At 39.9% G+C, this 26,901-nt stretch overlaps 2 protein-coding genes across 26 annotated transcripts in view; one reads left to right on the top strand and one right to left on the bottom strand.

Moving 5' to 3' along the window:
• SH3D19 (SH3 domain containing 19) overlaps positions 1–26,901 on the bottom strand; it is a 163,089-nt gene that overhangs the window by 93,893 nt on the left and 42,295 nt on the right. The gene's annotated exons all lie outside the window — the stretch shown is intronic.
• Positions 21,009–25,493, top strand: LOC103554991 (serine protease 48). 4 transcript variants are annotated; one of them, XM_070611603.1, is made up of 8 exons: positions 21,009–21,088; positions 21,378–21,617; positions 21,764–21,802; positions 21,969–22,128; positions 23,574–23,848; positions 24,650–24,816; positions 25,016–25,270; positions 25,442–25,493. In XM_070611603.1, the coding sequence occupies exons 2-7, from the start codon at positions 21,566–21,568 to the stop codon at positions 25,259–25,261; spliced, it is 939 nt and encodes a 312-aa protein (XP_070467704.1). In that variant the 5' UTR covers positions 21,009–21,088; positions 21,378–21,565; the 3' UTR covers positions 25,262–25,270; positions 25,442–25,493. The 4 variants fall into 4 exon arrangements, with proteins under 4 accessions (XP_070467704.1, XP_008524547.1, XP_008524538.1 ...); XM_008526325.2 differs by having other exon boundaries at positions 25,016–25,493; XM_008526333.2 differs by lacking the exon at positions 21,009–21,088 and having other exon boundaries at positions 21,321–21,617.

The raw sequence follows: 26,901 nt of genomic DNA, 5'->3' as shown, positions 1-26,901 counted from the left end.
TCTGATTAATTAGCAGATCTCGTAACACAGTTTTACCTTTGCACATCTGACTCTGCAAAGTGAGCAAATATCAGAAACCAATGTAACCAAGAGACACCTTCATCTGCTGAGCAGCAGGAAACAGAGGGAAGCCCACACTCCTCCTAACACCAGGCACCTCACTTCGGTGTAAGAACACTCAGCTGTGCAAACCTTTCCTACGTAGACGAGCATTTTTCTGATCTGAGTCTTCAAACAGATTTTTATCCACAGTAAGACAGTCTTGGTCTCTAATCTAGAATGATGAGAAAAGTTTTTTCTTTTAATCAAGAAAAAGTAAAGCCACATCCAGGCCTTGCCATGTTACCTTATGTAGAGATAGAGAATGTATTCTCTGTACAACACACTGCTTCTTACACATTCAAGCCCACTTGTCTCCTTCCTCTCCAGTTTATTAACAAACTTCCATCCACGCAACTACCTTCCCAAGGCTACTAGAACACCAGCAAGGAGAATGCCCAGTTGTCTCAATCTGTTCCTCAACTGTGGAGAATGCCTCCAAGGTAAGTGCTCAGTTCTGATTTTTCACTTTTAAAGACTCACAGGATCTTTGAGTGAGAGGAGACCTGAGAGACATCTCCATCGCTGTTTTGAATCCTTATTTGATTTCCCAGGGGCAGGTATAATGCTTCCCTTCTCCCCCATACACACACACACACACACACACACACACACACACACACACAGAGTGCGTAGGACCTGTTGGCATTTATCACATTTTGACTCATGTTATAATTCTCATTAACTATGTCTTATTGCTTCCACTATCACAAGTACCTTCAAGACAAAGCCTTTTTTTTTTTTTTTTGGAAGATTAGCCCTGAGCTAACATCTGCCGCCAATCCTCCTCTTTTTGCTGAGGAAGACTGGCCCTGAGCTCACATCTGTGCCCATCTTCCTTTACTTTATATATGGGATGACTACCACAGCATGGCATGCCAAGCGGTGCCATGTCCGCACCCGGAATCTGAATTGGTGAGCCCCAGGCCGCCAAAACGAAACGTGCGCACTTAACCGCTGTGCTACCGGGCTGGCCCCAAGACAACGTCCTTTTATATACTCTGTAATGCCTGGCAGAGCACCTTACAAACAGTAGGTACAACATAAGTATCTGTCATTGAATAAGTTAGTATGAGTCCTCTTCAACACCTCTGGCAAATTGGAAGTCAGCTGAACTAAAAAAGCCTTTGTGATGCTTGTGTTTCTTTTGGGGGCTGGGGGTAGGGAGGAGCAGTTGTTATTAACTCATAGAAAAGAAAGACTGTGCATTACCATGCAACGTCTGCAAATAATTTTGCTTTGGAATGAAACCATTTTGAAGTACTACTTCAGAGTTGAAGAATTAGTAAAAACATTATTTTCATGTAATAAAAAATGCACTGTTTAAGGTGGGGAAAAAGCAATTTAATTATCACAAAGAAGCACAGGAAGCTAAACAAGGGATTCACTTCTGTGCCTGAAAGGTCACAGAAAATAGTTTAGATAAGTTCAAGAACTGACTACCAGCATAACAATAACAACCACAACAACGACAGTTATTATTCGAGTGTTTACTATGTTAGAGGCATTCTTAATACATTCTCATTTAATCTTCACAGAAGTCCCATGATGCAAATCTCTTTCATTTTACTGATGAAAAAGCAAAGTCTCTGAGAAGGTAGTTAAATAGAAATGGAACATGAATTTTCAAACCCATGACAAATAGAAATGGCAAGCAATAGGATATATTGGAGTATATGAGGAAGCCATTTGGTATAAACCTAATTCGGCCTGACTTTGTTTTTTCCAAAAGGGCCTGACATGTCCCTTGAGCACGCATTGTATATCTGCTTTAAACATTTACTATAGCCAAAACAAATGCCCTTAAGATAAAGGTGCAACTTGCCCCCACATTGGCATTTCCTTATGGATAAGCATCTTTCCTTAGGCTAGGAACTGACTGCTGTGCTCACCTTTGACCACCCAGCTCACCTGTGACCACCCAGCTCAAGACAACAGACCAGCCACCCTGCTGTGTCCACCGAGACAGCAGACCTACCTGCTGTGTCCATCAATCGCTGTGCCGACAGAGCAGTCTCACGACTATTGTAAAAGGGATATTTCAACCATATGTGAAACATCCTCTTTGGAGGTATATAACCACTCTGTATACCCCACTTCTTTGGTGCCCTTTCTTCCTTTGGGAAGAAAGGCCCCAGGCCATGGTCCTCACATTTTAGCTCAGAATAAACTCTCCCAAATTTTCATTTATAGATTGGTTATTTTCATCGACATCTGGATCTGAAGAATCCCAAAGTCCTTCCTTGCTCTTTCCACTACATCAGAAGGCTGGAGGTCCCACTCGTTTGATGAACTACAGGGAAAAGTATAGAAATGCTGTTCACCATAAGCCATGCTTATATTTCAGTATCAGAGTGTGTTGTTTAGAGACTGAATCCAGGATCTTAAATTCCTTCCAACTGTCTATGAGGTTTTCCAGCTTGACAAAACATACAAACACCCTCTCATAAATTCCTAAGTATACAGAAAATTTTGACTTGGGCATCTTAAGACAGCTGTCTGAGCTGAGAGAATAGCTCCAATTCATTACCTAATGCTATCAATAATCTTATGCTACTAAGTGCAAATTTATGGGCTCAATAGAGTATAAATACAGGTACATGATGTTAGGGAGAATTCATTATAAAATTAGCAGATTGTGAGGTCAACTTGGGTTCTGTTAGAACATTGTTTGTTGTTAATTCTTGTACCCTCAGAGTGAAATTTTCAAAAAAGAATAAAGTGACCTGAGAGAATTACTATATTTTTATAGCACAACAATCTGGGTATTGCTGATTTTCTTTTTAAATACAATTAGGTATTTTTATTGCGATGCAAAGTCCATTCTTTGCATCACGATAAAAAGAAAAAGAAAGAACCTATCTTTTCTTGGGGGGGAGAGGAGGAGGAAGATTGGCCCTCAGCCAACATCTGTTGCCAATCTTCCTTTATTTTTCGCCCCAAAGCCCCAGTACATACTTGTATATCCTTGTTGTAAGCCATTCTAGTTCTTTTATGTGGGATGCCACCACAGCATGGCTTGATAAGTCATGTTTAGGTCCACACCCAGGATCTGAACCAGGGAACCCCAGGCCGTAGAAGTGGAGCATGTGAACTTAACCACTTGACCACAGGCCTGGGCCCAAAAAAGCTATCTTAATGATACTTAAAACACACAAAATTGGGTGATAAGAAGGCAGAATTATATGATATATTAGCCACACACCAGAAATTGGCTCTGGGGCAGCTTATGTGTCATTTATGCAAATGAGACTTTCAGATATCTTGGGTTTGCCTGTCATCACCATCGAAGAAGAGTTTTGCACTACTACTCCACACTCAGACTCACTGACACATGTTGAAATATGTTGTTTGCATCATTCAAGGATTAACCTATGCACTACAGGCAATTAAAAAATAGGTCTGAGAAACAGTGATCATTTGGTTAGGCGCCACGTCCAGCAATACAGAGATGAAATACAGGACCTATTCTACTTTATCAGAAACCCAGATAAGGTGTTGTGTGCTTTCTTCTCACAGAGCCATGGATGAAACACCTGCAGATAGAGGTGCGTGAGATCGATCTTAGCCACCCTCTGGCTCATCTTGCTCAGGTATAGATTTCTCTGATCCAGCCAGCTCTGGCCCAGAGGAAACAGAATCAAAGATAATGCTGACTGCCTTGGAGGATAAGAGATTGAGGAACACAGTTGAAATACAACAAAAGCTACCTTCAACAAATGTACAATCTATGTTGAGATGCAAGAGCAAACAATGTCTAATGCAAACTGCAAGTACAAAAAGTGCAAAAGGACGTTAACATTCTTGACTGATACGTCATGAGAACTGTAAGAATCTGCAAAATCTTTTAACAAAAATATTTGTACAAATTCCCAGACCTCTCTCAAATAACAATTTCGCCAAAATGCATGTATTTTCTGTGCACATCTTTACAGCATGAGTTAACTGCACTTTCAACTTTCACTACCGTTTTACCAATCACTGGTGTATCTGCCTTATAGCAGGAATAAAAACTTCCTGCATCAGCTGACATGCAAGTTACTTGGACTTACAAGGTGGCTAGTGAATAATCAAATGGTGCATATTAAATAAATGAATGCTCAGGAGCTACTGAAATACAGAATTAGAAGGGAAGGTTTAGTTGTGACTAAGAAATCTTCAGGGGCCTGCCTGGTGGCACAGCAGTTAAGTTCACACTTTCCGCTTCGGTGGCCTGGGGTTTCCCCGGTTCGGATCCTGGGTGTGGACATGGCACAGCTTGTCAAGCCATGCTGTGGCAGGCATCCCACATATAAAGTAGAGGAAGATGGGCACGGATGTTAGCTCAGGGCCAGTCTTCCTCAGCAAAAAAAGAGGAGGATTGGCAGCAGATGTTAGCTCAGGGCTAATCTTCCTCAAAAAAAAAAAAAGAAAGAAAAGAAATCTTCAAAGGCTTTCCAGAGCAGATAACATTTGATTTAAGCATAACTTTAGGTTGGCAAAATTTGAGAAGTAAATATGGGATGAAGGGCATTTAAGTTTAGGAGAACCATATATACAAAAGAGCGAAGGTGCAAAGAACTGAGGGGAAGTGTTGAGTAATCTAGTTGTAGGTAGAACTCAGGGAGTGAGGGAACTATATTGGGAGATGATACTACAAAATTAATTCAGAATCATACTGGGGCAATTCATGAATGCTAGCCTTAGCATTTGTACTTTTCTGTGGGCAATGGAGAAAGGGTAATCTGGTAGAAAAGACTGGGTGGAAGGGCAGAGAATGGAAGAAGAAAGACCACTTACAACAGTATAAACCAGGATTAAAAGACTGACATAAGTAAAGAGTAAGAGGAAATGAAAGTGGGAGGGTCAAGTGGAAGCAGACAAGATTAGGAATGGACAATATGTATTGAGGGAGGAAGCAAGAGTAATGATATGGTACATGGTATATGCTACCATTAACTGAGGTGAGGCACAAAGCGCGATGAGGAAGCAAGATGAAACAATGGGCAGGAATATATCATGTTTAGGATATATTAATTTTGAGGCTTCTAAGTGAAAAATCACATGGAAATGTTTACTTGACTCATTCAAGATGAGTGAATAAGTAGTTACCTCCACCTCCCCTACAGCTAAATGCGAAATGATAATAAAAGAAAAAAAAAATCTGAATGGAACCATAACAACACTAAAAAAAAAAAATAGAAAACAAGAATGAGAGTCATCAATGGATCATATTCCTGAGAAATTTGAAACCAGAGTCCAAGACATCAGAAGTTAAATATGAATTCTCCCTAGGGAGCTCCTCCTAAGTCAAATAACAAAAAAGTAGGTACTTTTTGGGGGGCCAGCCTGGTGGTGCAGCGGTTAAGTGTGTACATTCCGCTTCAGCAGCCTGGGGTTCACTGGTTCGGATCCTGGGTGGGGACATGGCACTGCTCATCAAGCCATGCTGTGGCAGGCATCCCATGTATAAAGTAAAGGAAGATGCGCATGGATGTTAGCTCAGGGCCAGTCTTCCCCAGCACAAAGAGGAGGATTGGCGGCAGATATTAGCTCAGGGCTAATCTTCCTCAAAAAAAGAAAAGAAAAAAGTAGGTCCTTGGGCAACCATGAAGACACTTAATTAAAAGAGCTGCATCCAGCTACTCAGCACTGCCCAGCCCACTCTACAACCAAAATACATTAGGAGCCAGGCAAGGCTTCCCTTTTGATCTAAAGGCAGAAAACTGCTATCCATACAAAGTTGATGATCTGCCTAGGAAGATTCCCAGTGGGGGACTTGAGAGGGAAAAAAAGAACTTAAGGTATTTGGGATTTGAGATAACTTCGAACCCAGAAATTGTTGGGAAACAGAAAGGAAAGACAGGTTCTAGAGGTACAATACAGTAAAACACTCCATCTCCAGATACATCTCACACCTAGAATAACAACTTCCTTTCTATGGCAGTTTTGGGGGTCTGAGCTTGCCTTCCTCCTCTCCCACAGGAAAACCCACCTACTGCTATCCCCTTTTAATATATCCATTGACACAGTCAGTTATATCATTCAGAGGAAAGCATTTTTGGAGAAACAAGCCCACTACTTATATTAGTCAATTTAGCCTTTCATTCATAAACATGTACCTACAACCAATGATAAAGAAACCTCTAAGGAAAATCAATAGTATAAAAGAGAAAGGCCAAGGGCCAGCCCTGCGGCACAGTGGTTAAGTCCGGTGTGCTCCACTTCAGTGGCCTGGGTTTGCGGGTTTGGATCCTGGGCGTGGACCTACATCACTTGTCAAGCCATGCTGTAGCAGCAACCTACACACAAAATAGAGGACTGACACAGATGTTAGGTCAGGGCTAATCTTCCTCAAGCAAAGAAAAAAAAGAGGAAGACTGGCAACAGATGTTAGCTCAGAGTGAATCTTCCTCATCAAAAAAAAAAGAGAGAGAGAAAGGTCAAAATATACAATCAACTCTGGATCAAAAAGAAAGACAATTTAGGGAATAGAAGAGAATACTTAAGATATTCTAATTGGTATCCTCAGAGATGAAAAAGCATGTTACATCGATAAAAGAAGAAGAGTCTGCCTTGAAAAAGGAGCAAGCAGAAAATAAGAAACAGTTCTTGCAAATTAAATATATGATTATGAATATAAAAGATTAGGCAGATAGGCTAAATAACAGAATAGACTCAGCTGAAAACTGAATTTGTAATCTAAAAAATAAGTTGAGAGAATTTTAAAGAACACAAGTAAAAAACTCAAAGAGATGAAGGTGATAACAATTAAGAGCAACGGAGAATAGATTCAGGAGGTCCACATCATTCATAAAATCAGCATTTCAGGAGAAGAGAATAGAGATAATAGAGACAAAATGCTCAAAGAAATGACAAAGGAAAAGTTATAAACAGGAAATAATCCACCCTGAGAACTTAGGACATAAACGTCCAGAAGGAGATTTATTTTAAGAACATGCTCTAAAATTCTGTTAGGAGAAAATCTTTCGAGGAGAAGAATAGACAAGGGAAAGACAAAAAGTAAAGGTGTTGGGATCTGTTCACTCTGTTCTACTATCTATAGAGAGGGGTTGCTGGAGGAGAGCTGATAAGCCCAAGAGAACTGCTAGAAACAAAAAACTGCAAATCATGGGAATAAACAAAAAGTCTAGAAAAGTTCTGTTCACTAGGCATTCAGTAAGTAGAAGGTTCTTCATTATGAGCCTTAACTTCTCAATCACCACTTTCACCACTGACCAGATATTAATTACCAAAGCATGAACAATGTGACTTTTATATTTTTAAGAAGTGGCTAAGAATCCACAAAGAAATACCACTTGACACCCACTAGGATGGCTATAATCAAAGGCAAATAACGTAAAGCATAGAGAATATAGTCAATAACAGTGTAATAACTTTGTATGGTGACAGATGGTTACTAGACTCATTATGGTGATCATTTCATAGTGTATATAAATGCTGAATCACTATATTATACACCTGAAACTAATAAAATATTGTATGTCAACTCCCATTTTAAAAAAAGGCACATAATAACAAGTGTGGGAAAGGATGTGTAGAAAAAGGAACCCTCATATACTGCTGGAGGGAATGTAAAACAGTGCAGCCACTTAGGAAAATAGCCTGGCAGTTCCTAAAAAGCTTAAATATAAAGTTACCATATGACCTACAAATTCCACTCCTAAGTGTATACTCAAGAGAAATGAAAATATATATCCACACAGAAACTTGTACACAAATGTTCATAACAGCATTATTCATAATAGGAAAAAATGGAAACAACCCCAAAACCCATGAACTGGTGAATGGATAAATAAACTGTATTACAGTCATACAATGGAATACTATTCAGCACAAAAAGGAATGAAGTACTAATACATGCTACACATGGATGTACCCTGAAAACACTATGTTTAAGGAAAAGAAGTTGGTCACAAACAGACCAGATATTAAAGGATTCCATTTTGTGTGAAATGTCCAGAATAGGCAAATCCATTTTGAAAGATAGATAGAAAGTAGATTCACGGTTGCCTGGGGCAGGGAGGTGATGAGAAGTGAGAGCTAAAACGTCAGGCTTTCTTCTTGGGGTGATGAAAATGTTCCAACATTGATTATGGTGGTGGTTGCACAACTCTGTGAATATACTAAACACCATTGAATTGTACACTTTAAATGGGTCAATTATACTTAATAAAGCTTTTAACAAAAACAGTTGCCAAGGGGGCCGGCCCAGTGGTGTAGTGGTTAAGTTCACATGCTCTGCTTCAGTGGCCAGGGTTCGCCGGCTCGGATCCCAGGCACGGACATGGCACCACTCATCAAGCCATGCTGTGGCAGGCATCCCATATATAAAAGAGAGGAAAATGGGCACAGATGTTAGCTCAGGGCCAATCTTCCTCAGCAAAAAGAGGAGGATTGGTGGCAGATGTTAGCTCAGGGCTAGTCTTCCTCAGGGAAAAAAAAAGTTGCCAAGGATAATAGCCCTGATTAAAAGAGTGAATGGCTGAGGTTTTCATTTTGATATTTATGGAAATATAAGACTACATGAATTGGAACTCTGAAATAAATATACTTAGAATTGATGTAATTTGGTATAATATTCAAATTTTAAAAGTTCAGATTTCCAATTAACAACATTATAGAAGTAGATGTCTGGTTCATTAAGAAAAATAGTTATAAATTTCACATATTGGCCTGGCCAACCAGATCTATGCCAAATTGAAAAGTAATGTTAATAATCAGAGCTGCATTTACGGAATTCCATTCTGTCTGCCATGTGCATCAACTCTAATCCTCACAGCCCTGCAATTATTCCCATTTTAAAGTGTGGAAACTGAAGTTCCCAGAGGCTAAGTTACTCGCCCAGGGTCAGAAGAACATGCAACGGCAGATCTGGGACGGGAACTCAGCTTCCAGCAGCACAATCCTGGTGTATCTTTTAAAATAAATAGTGAAAGAAAGTAAAAAATCACATTTCTGTTAACAAGTAAGAGTTTCACTTATAAAACGAAAAATGGCAACGGAATAGAAAGGAGGAGTATTTAGAAAGATAGGTTTTATATGACTTTATATGGTTCTTTATACCCTGGGATGACAGTTGACTGGCAAATGAATGACAATATTCTAAGACATAAACCCTCTGGTATGAAGGCTTCAATAATAAAGGGGTTGTATTTAACTAGGGCTATAAGAATCTTAACCTCTAAATATGATACATGGAAAATAAAAAAGATGAATGATCTTTCAATAAAAAGCTGTAAGAAAGTCTCCCAGGTAACACAAGCAGCTGAACACAGATCTGGCACTGATAGTACAACTAACTAAGCTGTAGGAATCAAGAGGGAAAACAGAATTAGCAGAAGAAATTTCCCAATAATGACTCCAGGTGATAGACATAGTGATAATCCCATGGGAGTAATTCTGGCTATTAGACAAGCTGTAAAAAGATTGAGAGAGAAGAGAATATCCTTAAATTTCTCTTCCATTTCCTCAGAAACAAACAGCACTGTAGAGGAAAGACCTCTCACTGGTTCCCTCTCCTCAAGCTTCATGATGCTAATCAACTAAGAGCAAATAAAGCCGTGACCAAGATTTTGTATACTTCCTAAGTAATCTGTGTCCAAATATTTATAAGAAAAATCATTTAATATCTAAGAGAGTACTCTGTTATAATCAAATAAAAAACACAATAAATAGCAAATAAAAATGTAAGCCTTCATACTATAAAAAGGAAAATGAAATGGGAAAAAAGGGGAAAAAAAAGTCTCTTGCTTTCTATTACCCACTGTAAATACCATTAAGATGTGAGAGTCAAACTGTACAAGCTGATGTCACAGACCCTCAAAACAAACATGGGGGTAAATAAAGTGATTCTTGTCTCTGGTAAGGATGTCACTAACAACAAGAAGTTCTTAACTGTTTTAGGCATTCATATTATGATGCCTACTGGCAGAAATTAAGTCATAAATGGACAAGAGATTTAAAAATGGTAATTAGTGCTATTATTTCGAAAGACTGAAACAAAGCATGAGATATTAGATCTATATCATATATTTCCGAGGCTATTTCCTAAGTCAGTGCATGACACCTGTTGGGGAAAAGCTCAACATTCAAAAACTCTTCATTTATTATTCCTTCCTGGAATATTTCCCGGGTATTGAGGAAAACTGCCATCCTTTGATACAAGCTCAGGGAAGACTGAGAAATGTTGTTTGAGAGTCACTGCTAAAAAGAAGACAACCATAAACAGAGAGATGTTCAAATCCTTGCTAGAACAAAAACTGAACAGGGAATATATCTCCAAATAAGTCTTCAACGAGTGAAAAAAACAATGGATTTTCAGACTCATTGTGGAATTTAATTTCCAAAGTGTTACACACATTTCTCCAAAGTATCAGTAGGCTTTGATTGGTATGGACGCTAAGCAATTTCTGTGTGTTAGTGAAATAGCTATTGGCCCCTGAATTTAACAACTAGGAAACAAAAGCTAATTTGACCTTTACAGGTCTATAGTAAACCAGAAACATTTTACTGTGATGCCACAGAATCTTCTCACATCTCTAAAAAAAAAAAGAAACTGCTTAAGAGTTTTCTTTGGTTCAAAGATACCCTAATACATGAGTTTGGAGAACTATACCTTTAGATTTCAGAGAAATTGTTCAAAACCTTGATAGAGTGTAGGTGGAAAGCTCAACATTCAAGTTAACCTAATGAAAACAGAATTTGCCACAAAGTCAAGAAAGGAAGATGCTAATACTTGATTCTAAATTGTTTCTTTCTACATCTGAGGATCACGGGAATGACTTTTTCTTAGAATTATCTTAAAAAAAAGAAGAAGATAAACACCGAGATTTAAACATAAATCCAAGGTTTATTTTTAAAGGGCCTGACTATACCCTGTTATAGTCAGAGACTATAAGATACATATGTCAAGTGAAATGCACATTCTGGAAGAGCCTAAGATGCTAATGCACCTAGAACCGTGGTAGTCTCTCAGCTGTGCCATCCAATTTAAAATAATTAATCTGTAGAGAAAATGTGTTTCCAATACTGAATTGAAATATTAACCAAGTGTCAATGGGTGTGGCTCCCTCTAAAACAGCCACAGCAAACCTGACAGGTAATCAGGAGCAATCTCTATCACACAGAATCCAAATAGACACAAGAATAATTAAATTGCTAAGGAGTTTTATCACTGCTGACCTTTCTCACCTAAAGCCTTTAAACTCACTAATATATTAACATCAATTTAAGTTTTGAATAAATACTGTAATAAGACACAGTCCCCTGTTAATCCGTTTGTTAGGGAAAAAGCAAGGGGACATCGCTGTTTGGCAAGATTTCAAATGAATGCTGTTCTACAGGAAAAGAGACTCCTCCCTTAGCAGTGTCAAGTCCAGGAGAACAAATCTAGAACAGACATGGGTTCTTTCCACCTTCCCAGCTTTTAGTGGCAACTGTACCCTGGGCTCTTCTAGATAGTCCTAGGACAGACACACCTGATCCCTGTAAAAGATCATAAAAGTTCCTAGTTTGCTCTAGCTGAAAAGTCATCTAAATTAAAATTTAATTGGATGGATTTGCACTGGCCCCATGCAAGCTTACGAGTCTTTCACTAGGATTTGAGGCATTCTCACTTCCCGAAGAGTTTAAAGATTGAGATAAAGTTAACTGTAGAAGGAAAAATAAGGGGAACGACTGGAATGATACACGACTTTATAACTACCTTGGAGACAAAAAAACAAAGAAGGGTGAAAATATAAAGTTTTTCCCTGGTGGCATTTGTTTCAGTAGATTATTTTTTAGTTGATGTTTTTAGGAAAATTTCTCCATCAGATTAAATAGCTAAACCAAAGCTACAAAAGGCAAATACTCTAACATCACGTAAAATTTGAATATGAAAAGGGAAACCCAACTCTAGGTATCCATCTAGAGGAGCACTGACAACATTTCTATTTCTCAGAGTTTCAGGAGTTTCGCGATAACATTTTGAATTAAGGTTGTGTTCTAATGCTTTCAACATCTGAAGGACAGAAAATGATTAAATTCTATTTTTGGCTTATCAAATTACCTAAGAACTTCCTTTCATTGATGATGTTCAATACTGGTACAAGTAGTGCAAATACAGACACTGTTACCTACCATCGGTAGGCATGAGTATGATCTTTCTGGAGAGCAATTTGGGCCTTTAAAAAGTTTATGGCTTTTTGTCCAAAATTCTACTTCTGAAAATCTATCTTTAGGAATAGAAAAATGAGTGAAATTTTCACATGAAGATATTTATTGCACTGTTTTTTACAATAGCAAATCCAAGTGGTCAACAAGAGAGGAATGACAAAACAAATTCTGACACATTATTTTTTATAAACTATGCAGTTATTATCAAAGTCAACATTTATTGAGTGTCAGGCACTTACATAAATGCTTTACTCACTCGGCTTTCACAAAAACCCTGTGAAGTAAGTTCTCTTATTTACTGGTACCATTTTACTGATGAGAAAAGTCAGAAGTTCAGTCACTTTGCTAAGGTCATGGAGCTAGGGAGTGACGGTACTGGGATTCCCAACCAGTCTAGCTCCAGAGCCTAAACTATTCAGCCCTATACTATTTTGCTGTTATGGGTATGTTACTTTTCAAATATGATACTAGATTCTGTTTTATAATTTTTCTTTCAAGGATTTTTGTTTCAATATTCACAAGCAAAACTGATCTCTGATTTTCTTCTAGGACAAATATCTTTTCTTTGTTTCAATATCTATGTTATTTTCCCTTAATAAAGAGGAATTTGTAAACTTTCCTTGATTTTCTATGTTCTGAAACAGTTTAAAATAACATTGGGATGATCTGTTTCTTAAAGGTGTGGTAGAAATTCCCTGTAAACTTCCAGGAGAGGGAAGGGAGGGTAGCTCCCTCTGTTTCATCAATAAGAAATGTTCTTTTAGATTTCCTATGTTTTCTCAGGTCAGCTATGATCACATAGTTTCCATTTCATTTTTTAAAAAAATGTAACAGCTTTATTGAGGTATAATTTACATGCCACAAACTTTACCTGTTTGAAGTGTACAATTCAATGATTTTCAGTAAATTTACAGAGTTGTGCCATCATCATCACAATCATTTTAGAATCTTACCATCACCCTAAAAAGATCTGTTATGCCCATTTAGAGTCAATTTCTGTTGCTATCTCCAACACCCCCATTTTTATTGTGAGGAAGATTGTCGCTGAGTTAACATCTGTGCTAATCTTCCTCTATTTGATGTGGGATGCTGCCTCAGTGTGGCTTGGCAAGCGGTGCTAGCTCCGCACCTGGGATCCAAACCTGCGAACCCTGGGCCGCGGAGGCAGAGCTCGTGAACTCAACCACTATGCCACCAGGCCAGCCCCGCCTCCATTGTTTTAATAGTATAACTCTTACCTAATGCATATGAACAGATTCACTTATTTTATATGGATTAAATAAAATAGAGTCAAATCTTAGTTATATTGCATATACTGTGACTATATTATATAAAAAATATATTACTTTTAAGAAAATGTGGTGCTGTGCACAAGTGGTATAATTTTCTTACAGTTCATTAGAGCTACCTGGTACTTCTGGAAAAAACAAACAGTATGATTGTTCTCATTTTCCTATGTTTGGTACTGAGACAACCATAAACACATATTCTTAACAGCCTCAAAAGGAAAAAAATGCTAAATATGATCACAATAACCACCCTGCCTCCAGACATATCAGAAACTACTATTTTTCTTTACTTCATGTTAGCCATATTTTCTAATTATGAGACAGTTTTAAATGATTTTCCTTTTCTTAATTTCTTTTCTTTTTTTTCCTAATGAGAGTCTGGAAAAAGCCTAGCTACTTCTGAACTGGACAAAGTGTTTTATCATAATGTTCAGGAATTTAATGCTGAGACTCAAGCCTAGCTGATTAAAAGTCCAGCCAATATATTTTCAGCTAGCATTGAATAGAGATTTCTTTAATTAGGAGGTATTAGTGTATCTGATTTCTGGTCCTTACTTCAAGGTTATCCCCATACAATAGGAAATATTAAGTATAAAATTAAACTTAATTTAACAAGAAAATACTTTTACACGTTCAAACATGTATAATCCAGTCAGTAGCATAGTTAGATCTAAGATTAGGAAAAACTGCTTTGAGCATCGAGAATTTCTTCCAATGACGAAGATGAACAGAAAACAGACTCTTGGAGAAGTGGAAAGAGTACTGGCTTTGGAACCATAAACAGGGGTTCAAATCCATCATCTTCCTCTTCCCTCCTTCTCTGCCTCTTCCCTGCCTGGCAGCCCCTCTGCAAAAACACAACGAAACAAAATGCAAACAAAACACTTCAGTGGGAACATACTCCCAAGATTTTCTTAAAGTAAATGTATACTGATTTAAGATTTTTTACTCAGGAACTAAAGTAAATTAAGTTGCTTCTTTGTCAACTTAATATCCTGGTTGGCCATCTGTTACTTTTCTATCATCTTCTCCTCAAAGACATAAGGTGAGCCTCAAAAACATTTAAGTGCATATTACAGGATTGTTTTGAGTTTTAAACAGATGTATACTTACATGAAAGACCAACTAGAAAGCACTAAAGGGTATGTAATTATTGTGCTGACAAGTATGAATTCATAATAAAGGGATCCAAAACACACATATATTCATACATATATTCAGAGTCTGTAAATACCCTTCATCCTAGGTAGATATTCATTATACACATAAAAGTCACAATATTTTAAAATATTTTCTTAGTTAAATAAAAGGAAAAGAATTATACTTGGCTCTTCTGGTTTCATACCTAAAACTTGTTTTCAAATGTTTCTTTGAAAAAAGTCTTAGAAAGTTATCAAATCACCAACAAGAAATATAACTTTTGGGGCTGGCCCGGTGGCATAGTGGTTGAGTTTGCACACTCCACTTCAGCAGCCCAGGGTTCATAGGTTTGGATACGAGGAGCAGACCTACACACCGCACATCAAGCCATGCTGTGGCAATGTCCCACATACAAAATAGAGGAAGACTGGCACAGATGTTAGCTCAGGGCCAATCTTCCTCACCAAAAAAAAAAAAAAAGAAGAAGAAGAAGAGAAGAAGAAAGGAAGAAAGAAAGAAATATAAACTTCAACTGGAGGGGGAGTTTAAGTACAAGATTCTATACAGAATAAGCATGAGGAAATGAAAAAGCATTACTAAATCTACACTATCATATATTAAATAAGTACTATTACAGGTCTCTCCTTCCAAAAAAGGTCAAAGTTTAAAGATCTGAAAAAGTGATTACTGATATAAAATTTCTTTCCAATGTTGCCACCAGAAACCCAACATTGAACTCAGATAAAAATCTGAAATTGATACCTTACAAAAGTTTACCTGAGAACTTGAAATCTCTGCAAACTTGTTAAAAAAATAGATTTAGAAGCAACATTTTCAGGAGCAAAAGAAGAGAAATCAGGTCTGCCCTTTTATTTTGATGACTTCCATTACTCTCCAGCCCTGCCTCTGATCACTTTCCTCTTTAACTAGAGAATTAGTTAAGGCCCTCTCCGTTTTAGCTAAGTCTTAGAATTTGGAGAAGCATTAATATTCCATCTGCTGCACAAGGAATAAGAATGAAATATCTTCCTATTTTCTTACTCCCCACTTTCAGTAATTCGCCCCAAATTAGTGTGGTATTGTTTGGTTAAAATGTTTTCTCCTAACGGTCCTATTAGATTGGCTAAAATGGAGAGGGTCAGGATAAATAACCAGGATGAATGAGGAGGTGGGAAAAGAGATGCTCTCAATGACTATAAATTGGTGCCATCATTTTGAAGGATGATTGGCAATAGAGATCAGACTTTAAAACTCACTGTCTCTCCTTTGGTAGTTCCATGTCAGAGCAGTTCATGTCATAGCAATTACACAAGTACACAAGAAGAAGAATATATATATATACGATTATATATATATATATATATATATGTATATGTATAATTTCTCAGCATAATTTATAATAGCAAAAGATAAAGAAAACCTAAGTGTCCATCAACATGGTCATGATTTTAAAATTATGCTACTTCTGTGTTGTGTAATGTTATACAGCTGTTATAAAAAAAAGCAATCAGGTTTGTATATACTGGCATGGAAAGACTTTGGGTGGGAAAAATTAAGTTGCATATAGAATATTTCCACTTTTTTCTGTGATATAAACATATATATGCACAGACGTGTATACAGACCCCCCTGCAAAAACAAATATATGTATAGGCTGAAAGAGGGAAAGATAGGGAGAGAAACCTGGAATGATGCTCAAAAAAACAATCTATGAGGTGCTAGGAGTAAACCAAGTAAGAAAGGAAACTTTGTATTTTACTTCATGCATTTCTCTACTGTTCAAATCTTTTCAATAATTGTAAAGAAAAAAAAACCCAACCATATATTATACCCAGCATGCAGCAGAAGAGGGAGTCAGACCTATTACTATTTTAATAATAAGTATTAACTCTAGATTTCTTTCCATCGACCTACCTGGAGAGAAAGGGCAATCTGCCCTGGTCATATGTGAACTAGACCTAACAAAGTCTGCCACAATGGTTTTTCTGAACCAAATGGAAAACTTTGGCTGAAAAAAAGGAGCAATTTGGCTAGATTAATCTCAGTTAATATCAGTTAAAGGTCAGTCAACAAAGCCTGCTGACTGATGGATGCAGTCAAGTTTCAGTGGCTCTTGAGCCTGGTGTCTCGGTGTTCAGATCCTCACTTTGAAGGACTCCAGAGAGAGTGAAAGAAAGAAGAACCACTGACCTCTGCATGCTCCTGATAAGCTTGTCTGCTTTCCTCCCCAACTTTCACTGCCTTTCCACCATAATCTGCCTTCAGGACTCAAGGATCTTTCACCTGACCTCACTTCTTACTTCCATGGTCTTCCCTGGCCTTGCTATCACCTGTAACTATACCATCTCCATGACCTCAATTTAAAGCATCTCATCCTCCCAGCACATTTATTATCTTTCTTGCACTCCTTATATCAAGAATGCCAACTCCAATAATTTTCAACCCCATTAGGATTTATAATCCGCTGATTTTTACCTTGCTTTACTCTCTACACCCACCTCGTTCCTCACTTCTCTCCTTTCCACCTTAAGTTCATGATTTATCATAATAATCACTCCCTTCTCCCCTTCTCCCTTCATCATATCCACTTCAGAAAACTTCACTATGGCGATAGCCAACCCTCTGCTCTGTCTACACCTCCACCCACGTGAACACACAACTATGTCAATTTCACTTTCAATTCAAGTGGATCCTTTCTGCTGCCCAGCAATCACACTACTAGTTCTCTGGTCCATTCATCTCCCACACTCGTATATAACTAGTAGTTCACTCCTTCTTCTTTAGTCTTCAACACTTTCTTTCCCATCCTCACTCTCAATAGATGATTCCTTATCTATTTCACTGAGGAAACAGAAACAATCAGCCGAGAACGTCTACCAATCCATCTCCTACCAAACGGCATCTGTACCCACAAACTTGCTTTTGCTTCTATCATATGAAAGACCCGTTGGTGTTCCAATCTAAGCATCCTCCTCTCCTCCCCCCGCCCCCCACCCAACTAATGAGTTAGGTCCAAGTTCTCTTCTGTCTTCTCAAAGATACCCACTTCAGCAATTCTCCTATGTTCTCTCCTGCATCATCAATTTCTCCCTCTTTACTGAATATTTCCATTAGCACACAAACATGATGTAATTTCTCCCATCTTAAAACAACAAGAACAAAAAACTGCACCACCCAGGCTCTTCTGCCAGCTTTTTCTCTACTTCCCTTTACAGAAAAACTACTTTTAAAAATTGCCTATATTTGCTGTCTCCAATTACTCCCCTCTTTCTCTTGAAACCATTCCATGATGCTAAATCCAATGGTCAGTTCTTTGCTGTCTGCAGCATTTGCAGCCCATCACTTCTTCCTCCCGGAAACACCTTCTCTACTTGGCTTCCAGAATACCACTGTCAGTTCTCTGCCTACCGCATTGCTAACCTCTCAGTCTCTTACTGGTTCCTGTTTATCTTATCAAACTTTGGTGTGGTTAGTCCATAAAATTCACAGTGGGCCTTATTTATACTCACTCCCTAGGTTACATTATCTCAAGTCTTGGCTCTAAATACTATAACATGCTGGTGACACCCTAATCTAACCCTTCAGTTTGTGGAAATCTCCCAATTCCAGATTCACATATTCAACTGCCTTCTGGATATCTCCAGTTGGATGCCTATTAAGCATCTTAACACACATATAAACGAACTTCTCTATCTCCCAAAAACCTGCTGCCCCTACTGTGCTCCATCTCAGTAAATGGTAATTCCATACTTGGAGTGGCTCAGGCCAAAAACCTTGGAGTCATTAACTCCTCTCTTTCTCTCATACCCACTTCCAATCCATCAGCAAATCTCATTGGCTCTACCTTCAAAACGCAACCAGAATCTGCCACTTCTTACTACTTCTGCCTCCACAGACCTGGTCTAAAGCCACCATCACCTCTTGCCCAGATTATAAAAGCAGTTTTCTGACTGGTCTCCTGCTTCTATCCCTGACCATTCTCAACCCAGTAGCCATTATCATCCATTTAAGACTTTAAGTCAGATCAAAATCTTCTTATATTTTACTAAGAATCAAAACCAAAATCCTCACAGTAGCCCAGGAGGGCCTACATGGTCTGGCCCCCATTCTCTGTCTGACCTCATTTCCTATCACTGGAGCCCCTCACTCACTCTGCTCCAGCTTCAATGTTTCCCAAATGTTCCAAACACCCTTGACTGAGGGGCTGTGTACTGCTATCCTCTGTGCTTCAATCCCTCTTCCCTCAGTTAACCAACTGGCTCATTGCCTCTCTTTCCTCAGATACCTGCTCAGAAATCACCTCAGCGATGCCTTCCCTGACTATCCTATTTAAAAGCTATGCCCCACCCCAGCATGCCTATTCTGTTTTATTTTTCTCCAAAGCACTTGTCATGATCTGACCTAAAACTAGAATATAAGCTCCATGAGGAGAGGGGCTTTTTCTATGTTGTCACTCCTCTATTCTAGAACAGTGCCTGGCATGGGCACTGAAAAAATGATTGCTGAATAAATGAATGACATCTCCTGGACTTGGGAGGGTGCTGTAGCATGGAGGAAAATATTACTACACAATGAATCAGGAGGTTAGGATTTGTATCTGATTACTAGACTAAGAAATAGAAGCAATTCCCAGCCTTGCTAGTGCACAGTACAACACAATTAGTTAGGGCATTTCACCTCCAAAGTCCTCAGTTTTCTCATCTATAATATGGGAATGAAAACAGGCTTCCTTCAAAGAGCTACACTGTGGATGAAAATGTTATACAAATCTAAAATAGTGTCAAACTTCTGTAACTGGTCACATGTTAAACTATTTAGAATTAATTTAACATTTCTAGACAATAGTTTATTCTCTCTGTAAAACAAAAGGACAACTTGAATTATAACAAAGATTCTAAACTGTCTTTCTCTCTCTAGAGTTTGTGTCTATTATTAATTATACACATTAGTATCCTATAACTCTAACTTCTGGGCATTATGGCTAAAATTATTTTTGCTTTCTATTCTGAGACCTCCTCTCCCTTCTAGTAGGGGGAGATGAGACTTGCCGTCTTGCGATCTTTGACAACTTTGGCTCTGGAATTGTTCTTCCCATAGGTTTTCCTGCAGCCCATAACTAGGCAAAGCTGAGATGGCCTTTCATAGAGGCAGAAATACAAGACAGCTTCCTTAGTCAAGGAAATGAAGTGTCAATAAAATGTCAAGACAGTCCAAAGAGTGTCTACGGAATATGGACCTCACCAAAGCACAGCTGGAAAGAGTGGTATGTGAAGAGGGAAGAGGCATCTTCTCTAAGTTCTACTTTTATTTCAAGTTATATAACAGAAATATAAACATTTCATTTAAGTTAGTTTAGTTCTCCACAGAAATACCTTAATCATGATTCAAAATGATGGCATCGGTATTAAGAGATAATATAAAAAATGAGGAATGTTTCTCAGTCCCCTACAAACTTGCTTATTATGTTAACCAATGTGATTTATTTTTTACAATATTTTAACAAACTCATTGAATTTATTGCCAAGCGGACAAAGTTATCTCCCGACTAAAGAGTATGCTTCTTATTAACAGATAATGTGAGCTACGCAGCTCATCTTTTTTTTTTTTTTTTTTTTGGCCTGGGTCTCTAGAAGGCTTCAAGCTAAATTAATTCTCAATTTCAATAAACATAATAATCCCATTCTTGATTTTTGGAAGCATAATCTCTCCCTTATTTCAACAGGCCTTCTAATCCCATTTATTTTTATCGTATCCACGATGGCCTCCTGTGCCAAGCACTGCGCCCAGAACATTAAAGAGTCTCAATAACTGCTTCATCATCATCATCATCATCATGTTTTTAAAAATAGCAATCACCATTTACTCAGCACTTAGGTTATGTGCCTTGTCTAAGCTCAAAAGTTCTCAAAACCAATCTGTGGGGGAGCTAGGAATGAAGCTGAACAGCCCAAGCCACACACACAAATGCTCTGTCATTCAGCTTTCAGAGTTCCCTTCTCCCTTTTTTAAATGGACAAGATATCAATTACAAATGAAAACTTCCTGAATTATTTCCTTATTCCACCTCTCTCCTTCTAGACTGTCAACTCCTTGAAGGCAGGCAGCTCCCATGATTCACGCTTATCTATAGATCCTGCTCTACATTTAACACCATACCTTGCACACAATCAAGACCCAGTAAATACCTGCTGACTTAGGAAGGCAAAGAACAAATTATAACAGGTAGAAACTGAAGCAAAAACAGGAAACACAGAAAGCAGAAATATTGGTCAGCTAACCGACTAGCTTATTTCCTCTTTTTTATTTTCTCTTGTCAGTTCTTTAATCGTTCTAGAGGCCAAGGCCTTGGGGCAGCCACTCTGCACAGCCCCTTGTGATCCAAGCTCAGGGATCTGCTCCAGGTTGGTTCACCCTTGGTCAAGGGGAAATTAGATGGGAGCAACCAGGCCAGACGAGGCAGGTTGGGCAGAGGGAGGTCTGTGAGCCTGGCCTCGCCCTACATCAGGTCACTGTGCACCAAGTGAGCCCTGCTCCTCTGGTAAGCCCAACCTGCCCTCTTCCCATTGCCCCTCCCCCACCCCATAGGCGGGAACCCCAGACACCCTGCCCTCCCTGGACAGCAGGGGGCGCCTCAGGCACCAGCTCCTCCCCCTGGGTCCTGCGGCTACACTTCCGGTCCGGTCCCTTTAGCCCCTGGCTGGATGCCTTCAGTCCCTGGCCCTGGATAAAAACCAAAGCAGAGGAGAGGGGTGAAGCAGAGGAATCCAACTAGGAGGAGAAGCTGGTCCTGCCCCCTTTCTCGGGCTGCTCCCCAGCTGGCCTCTCTCCGGGAGCCTGAGTCCAGGAAACAGGAAGTGCTTATTCTGAGGACAAGAGACATGGGCCCTGCTGGCTGTGTCTTCCTGCTATCGCTTCTGCTGGGGGTCTCAGGTGAGCCCCTGGGGGTGAGAAGAGTCCTTGGCAGGAGTACAGGCTCCAGCCCAGGAGAAGCTGCACAGGGCGTGGGCTGTGGGCCTCCCCCCGGCACCAAGAATCCATCATGCATGTCTCCCATATTCCCCCTTTTCTCTCACTAGGCACAGAGGAGGAGGAACCAGAGAATCTCTTTAAGTCAAGTAAGGCGCCTCAGCCAGGGGCAGGATGCCTGGGTGGACCAAGGGAACGGAACTCGTGCCAAGGAGGAGAGAGGATACCAGTTTGGGAAATGAGCAGGGAGAGGTGGGAGCAGTGGGGCAGGTTTCTGGGGAAGGTCTCCCAGATCTTTCTCTTCTTTGTCGGCAGTCTGTGGGCGGCCTGCAGTCTCAACTGGCATTGCCTCAGGCATGGAGGCCAACGTGGGGCAGTGGCCCTGGCAGGTCAGCATCCGCCACGGCTTGCTTCACGTCTGTGCGGCCACCCTCATCTCACAGCGGTGGGTGTTGACGGTAGCGAGCTGCTTACGGTGAGTGCTTCCGGGAGACCCACCAGGGGATGAGGGTGACTGGACCTCCTTGGCGAAGGTCAGAGAGCAGTGTTTGTCGCACTGCCCCATACAGTACATTGTGCTGTAGGTCCAAATGTTTCCTGCGCTAGCTCTCAGTTCAATGCAATTACTCTTAGACTTCAGGCTTCTTATTTGACAGTCATCTTGATTGAAACGAGTGCCTAAAAAAGTTACCACACCCCGCCTCCTCCCCACCCCCATCTAAGTCTTTACCCAAGGAGACATTCCCCTCCCTTTACAGCATGCCCACATCTTCACACCACTCTGGATGCACAGTTCTGAGCTCTCTCTTCACTCTCCCTAGGTGACCTTATCCATTCCCATGGTTTAAAATGTAGTATATTTGCTGATAACACCCCCATTTACATCACTAGTCTCAAATTCTAAGTCTGATGCATTCCCATTTGGATATCTCACTGGTATCTCAAAGGTAATGTGATCAAAACAGAACTTTAATTTTACCACCATAAGTATCCCCAAACCTATGTCTATTGTCTGTCTTTCCCGTCTCACTCAACAACAAAACCAGTTGCTCAAGCTATAAATATGAAGCCTTACTTTCCCTCACCCTCCATATCTACTACATACACTAATTCTGTCAGTTTTACTTCCAAAATACATTTTGACTCTAACATACCTGTCCTCGGACCACTGCAATAGTATAATAGATTTTGCTAACTTCATACACATAACAAAGTGATTTTTTCAAAAGTCAGAGGTGAGATCATGTTACTCCCATCTTCAAATCCTCCAGAGGCTGCCCAGGCACCTAGAATAAAACCAAGATGCCCCACTGTGGCCCAAAAACTGTGAATCATCAGATAGCTGCTCATTTTTCCAACCTCATCCCTTTCTACTCCAGGTTTATTTCAACTCCTAGAAACTGCCAAGCTTTCTCACCCTCAGGGCCTTTGCATACTTGACTCCCTTTGTCTGGAACGCTTTTCCTTATAGCTCTCACAGCTGACTCCTACTTCTCAGGACACAGTAGAAAAGTTACCTCTTCTGACTCAGTTGAAAGGCTACCTCTTCAACAAGACTTTCCCTGATCACCCAATCCAAAGACTCTTCCCCTGTCCTCTACTCTCTAACTTAAAATCCTGTTTGTTTTCTTCATAACATTTATCACAATTTAAAATTTTGTACTCGTTTACTTGTTTGTTGTCTCCCCTCCCCTCCCCAACACACACACACAATCCTTAAGACCAAAAGCCCTGTGAGGGCCAGATCATGTCTAAGTCTCATTTATATTTTCAGAAGATGCTCAACACTTATTGAAGGAACAAATGCTTAGAAAGAGAGAGAAGAAAATGCAGCCACCAAAACTATGGGCTCTGCTGTGACACTCCCTGACAGAGTCACAAGAAACCCATGATTATCTGTTCTGCTTCTCTTCTTCTCAGGTCTAAGGACACCAGAAAATATGGTGTATTGGTGGGGTCGCTTCAGGTCGTTGGTCGCCCAGACTCCAAAACGACGATAATACCTGTGTCCAGGATTATTCCCCACCCTGAGTTCCAGGAAAACATATCGAGCGCCATCGCTGTGGCAGAACTGGCCTACCCAGTTTCCTTTAGCCCTGTAATCCTGCCCATCTGCCTCCCCTCATCTGGAGTTCAGCTGAAGAACTCAACCTCCTGCTGGGTGATTGGATGGAGCTATTCTGGAATATACCAATGTGAGGATAAGTAGATTTTCTGAGCTCTGTTTCCTCAACTGACATTCTCCCCCCCTTCTCTCTATCCCACCCCTAGCACCAGATATATTGCACTCTCCAGGCAATTAATCTGAGATACCACAGACTTCATATTCTCCTTTACCCTGTACCTTCCCTTTGCCTCCTTCATATTTCTTCTGCTGTACTCTCTTTGCTTATTTATATCTGTTTTTGCTCTTGTTTAGCAATAGTGCCAAGACCTTAAAAGTGAAAAGGACACGGCAATGAACTTAGAGGGTAGTTCTCAGTGTGAGAAGTAATACAGTTCTCCCTCCGCACCTGGGTAGAGTATGTGTGGGTAGGTGGATAGAGGAAGCAGACATGAAGATGTATTCAGGAAAGTAAGACTGCTCAGCAAGTCCCAAGTCAGACTAGGAGAGTAGAGTTTCAATTTTCTATCAATAATCTTGATTCTTCTCAGTATATTAGAACCACTTCTTTATATTCTATGGAATATAAAAATATATTCCAAAGACAAACAACTTCATTCTCCATCATTCATTGTTTTGGATTTTCCTGAATCACAAGACTTTTCTATTATGTGTGGTATCTGAGCAGGGGCAACTGCCTTCAGCCTTGTTCAGACCCAGGGAACTCAGCCTTCAGGCTATTTCCCAAATCAGAAATCAGAAAGCTGCCTAATATGCGGGCAGAATATTTTAAATCAGAGCTATCCCTGAAAATCAGAGGCATGAAATCTATATCCATAGCTAAAATTGCTTCCTAATTTTTTAAGTCACCTTTCACTCTTGAACCTTACAGATAGGAAACCATCTTATACACTCAAGGAACTGAAAGTGCCCCTCACTGATCTCCAGACATGCAGTGACTACTACCAGAAAGAAACCTTGTTGCACAGAGTCAAGCCCAACATCAGTGAAGCCAGGATCTGCTCCAAACTCCCAGAGGAGCAGATGGATCAGTGTATAGTAAGAATCCATCCTATAGGCACCTTTCAGAGCCCCTCCCTTCCCCAGTGTGCTTCCTCCACGTCCCCCAACTTCAGAGTCCCTGGGTGAACCCAGGAGAGCCTGGACAGGCCCTAACTCCACAGTTCTTGGCTCAACTATTGGAGAGTCTCTCCCTTTGCACTGTGCATGGCCTAGCCATCTTTCCTCTCTCCCCCAGGGCAGTAGAGGAGATCCCCTGATGTGTCACGTGGAGGATTTCTGGGTCCTGGCAGGAGTGGTGAGCTGGGGATTAAACTGCATCCGAATCAATGAGCCTCGAGTTTATACAAACATCAGTTTCTACAAATCTTGGATTGAGAAGTCAGCCATCTCGCATACTGACTTTTCTTCTACCCCTTGTCTGGAAGTCTCTGGGCTCCCCCTTGTTATGCTTCTGCCTCTCATTTTCCTGGGCCTACCCTAACCGGCTGAGGTCAGTATGGCCAGGGTAAAGTGGCAATTGAGAATGAGGGTGATAGGGGAAATTCTAGAAGTTGAAGATTTTGAAGAGAGATTTTGAAGATTAAGCACAACAGATGCAGTCCTGTTCCCTCTAGACACAGCCCCTATAAACCTAATCTGCTTGTTGCCTTTCTTCCCCCAGGTCAACTCAGAAAGCAAGATCCTCAGTGTTAATAAAGTTTGGTTGTTTCTAACTATTATTTCTCATATTCACTCTTTTGATGAAACTGGACACCGGGCCCGGACATGGCACTGCTCATCAAACCATGGTGAGGTGGCGTCCCACATGCTACAACTAGAAGGACCCACAACTAAAAATACACAACTATGTACCAGGGGGCTTTGGGGAGAAAAAGAAAAAAAATGAAATCTAAAAAAAATCTAAAAAAACAAAAAACTGACATCTCATTACTTCTGTTGTATTCTATTCTTTAAAAGGGTGTCAACAGGTGTGAATATCAGGAGGCAAGGATCATTGGGGCCATTTTAAAGCCTGCCTTCCATAAGTAGAGTAAGGAAAGTGTCCCATCTAAGGAGGTGAGAGGCTAAGACTGACCATATCTAGCAATTAAATAGAGGCATGCAGGAGTTTAAATAGAGGTATTGGGGGAGAATGCCTTCTGAGTCACCCATTAACCCCTCCCACTGAAAGCACATCATGGTTGTGCTCATAAGTGTTCTGGGGTTAGGAAGGAGTTTATTAGAGAGATTTCCAGCTCACATTATCCTGTGACCAGAAAGTAGCCTGAGAACATATCTCATATAAGAAATGTATGTGAATACCATGTCTTCTCAGACAAGGGAAACAAAAGAAAAAATAAACAAGTGGGAGTTCATCAGACTAATGAGCTTTGGCAAGGCAAAAGAAACTAGGATCAAAACCAAAAGACAAACCACCAAGAGGAAGAAAAGTTCTGTAAATCATTTATCTGATAAGGGGTTAATCTCCATAATATATAAGGAACTCACACAACTGAGTTCAAACAGCCCGATCAAAAAATGGGCAGAGGATATGAACAGACATTTTTCCAAAGATGATATACAGATGGCCAATAAACACATGAAAAGGTGTTCAACACCACTAATCATCACGGAAATGCAAATGAAAACTACACTAAGATACCACCTTACGCCTGTTAAAATGGCTATAACCAGTAAGACTAAAAATAACAAATATTGGAGAGGGTGTGGAGAGAAGGGAACACTCATACAGTGCTGGTAGGACTGCAAACTGGTGCAGTCACTATGGAAAATAGTAGGGAAATTCCTCAAAAAACTAAAAATAGACCATACGACCCAGCTATCTCACTACTGGGGATCTACCCAAACAACTTGAAATCAACAATCCAAAGTAACATATGTCCCGCTATGTTCATCACAGCACTATTCACAATAGCCAAGACATGGAAACTATCCAAGTGCCCATCGACTGATGAATAGATAAAGAAGATGTAGTACATATATACAATGGAATACTACTCAGCCATAAGAAGACAAATTCGTCCCATTCGCAACAACATGGAAAGACCTGGAGGGAACTATGCTTAGCAAAATAAGTGATACTGAGAAAGACAAACACTAGATGATTTCACTCATACATGG

The sequence above is a fragment of the Equus przewalskii genome, chromosome 2, assembly GCF_037783145.1.
Source record: "Equus przewalskii isolate Varuska chromosome 2, EquPr2, whole genome shotgun sequence".
Classification (NCBI taxonomy): domain Eukaryota; kingdom Metazoa; phylum Chordata; class Mammalia; order Perissodactyla; family Equidae; genus Equus; species Equus przewalskii.
This window is presented reverse-complemented; position numbering and strand designations above follow the sequence as displayed.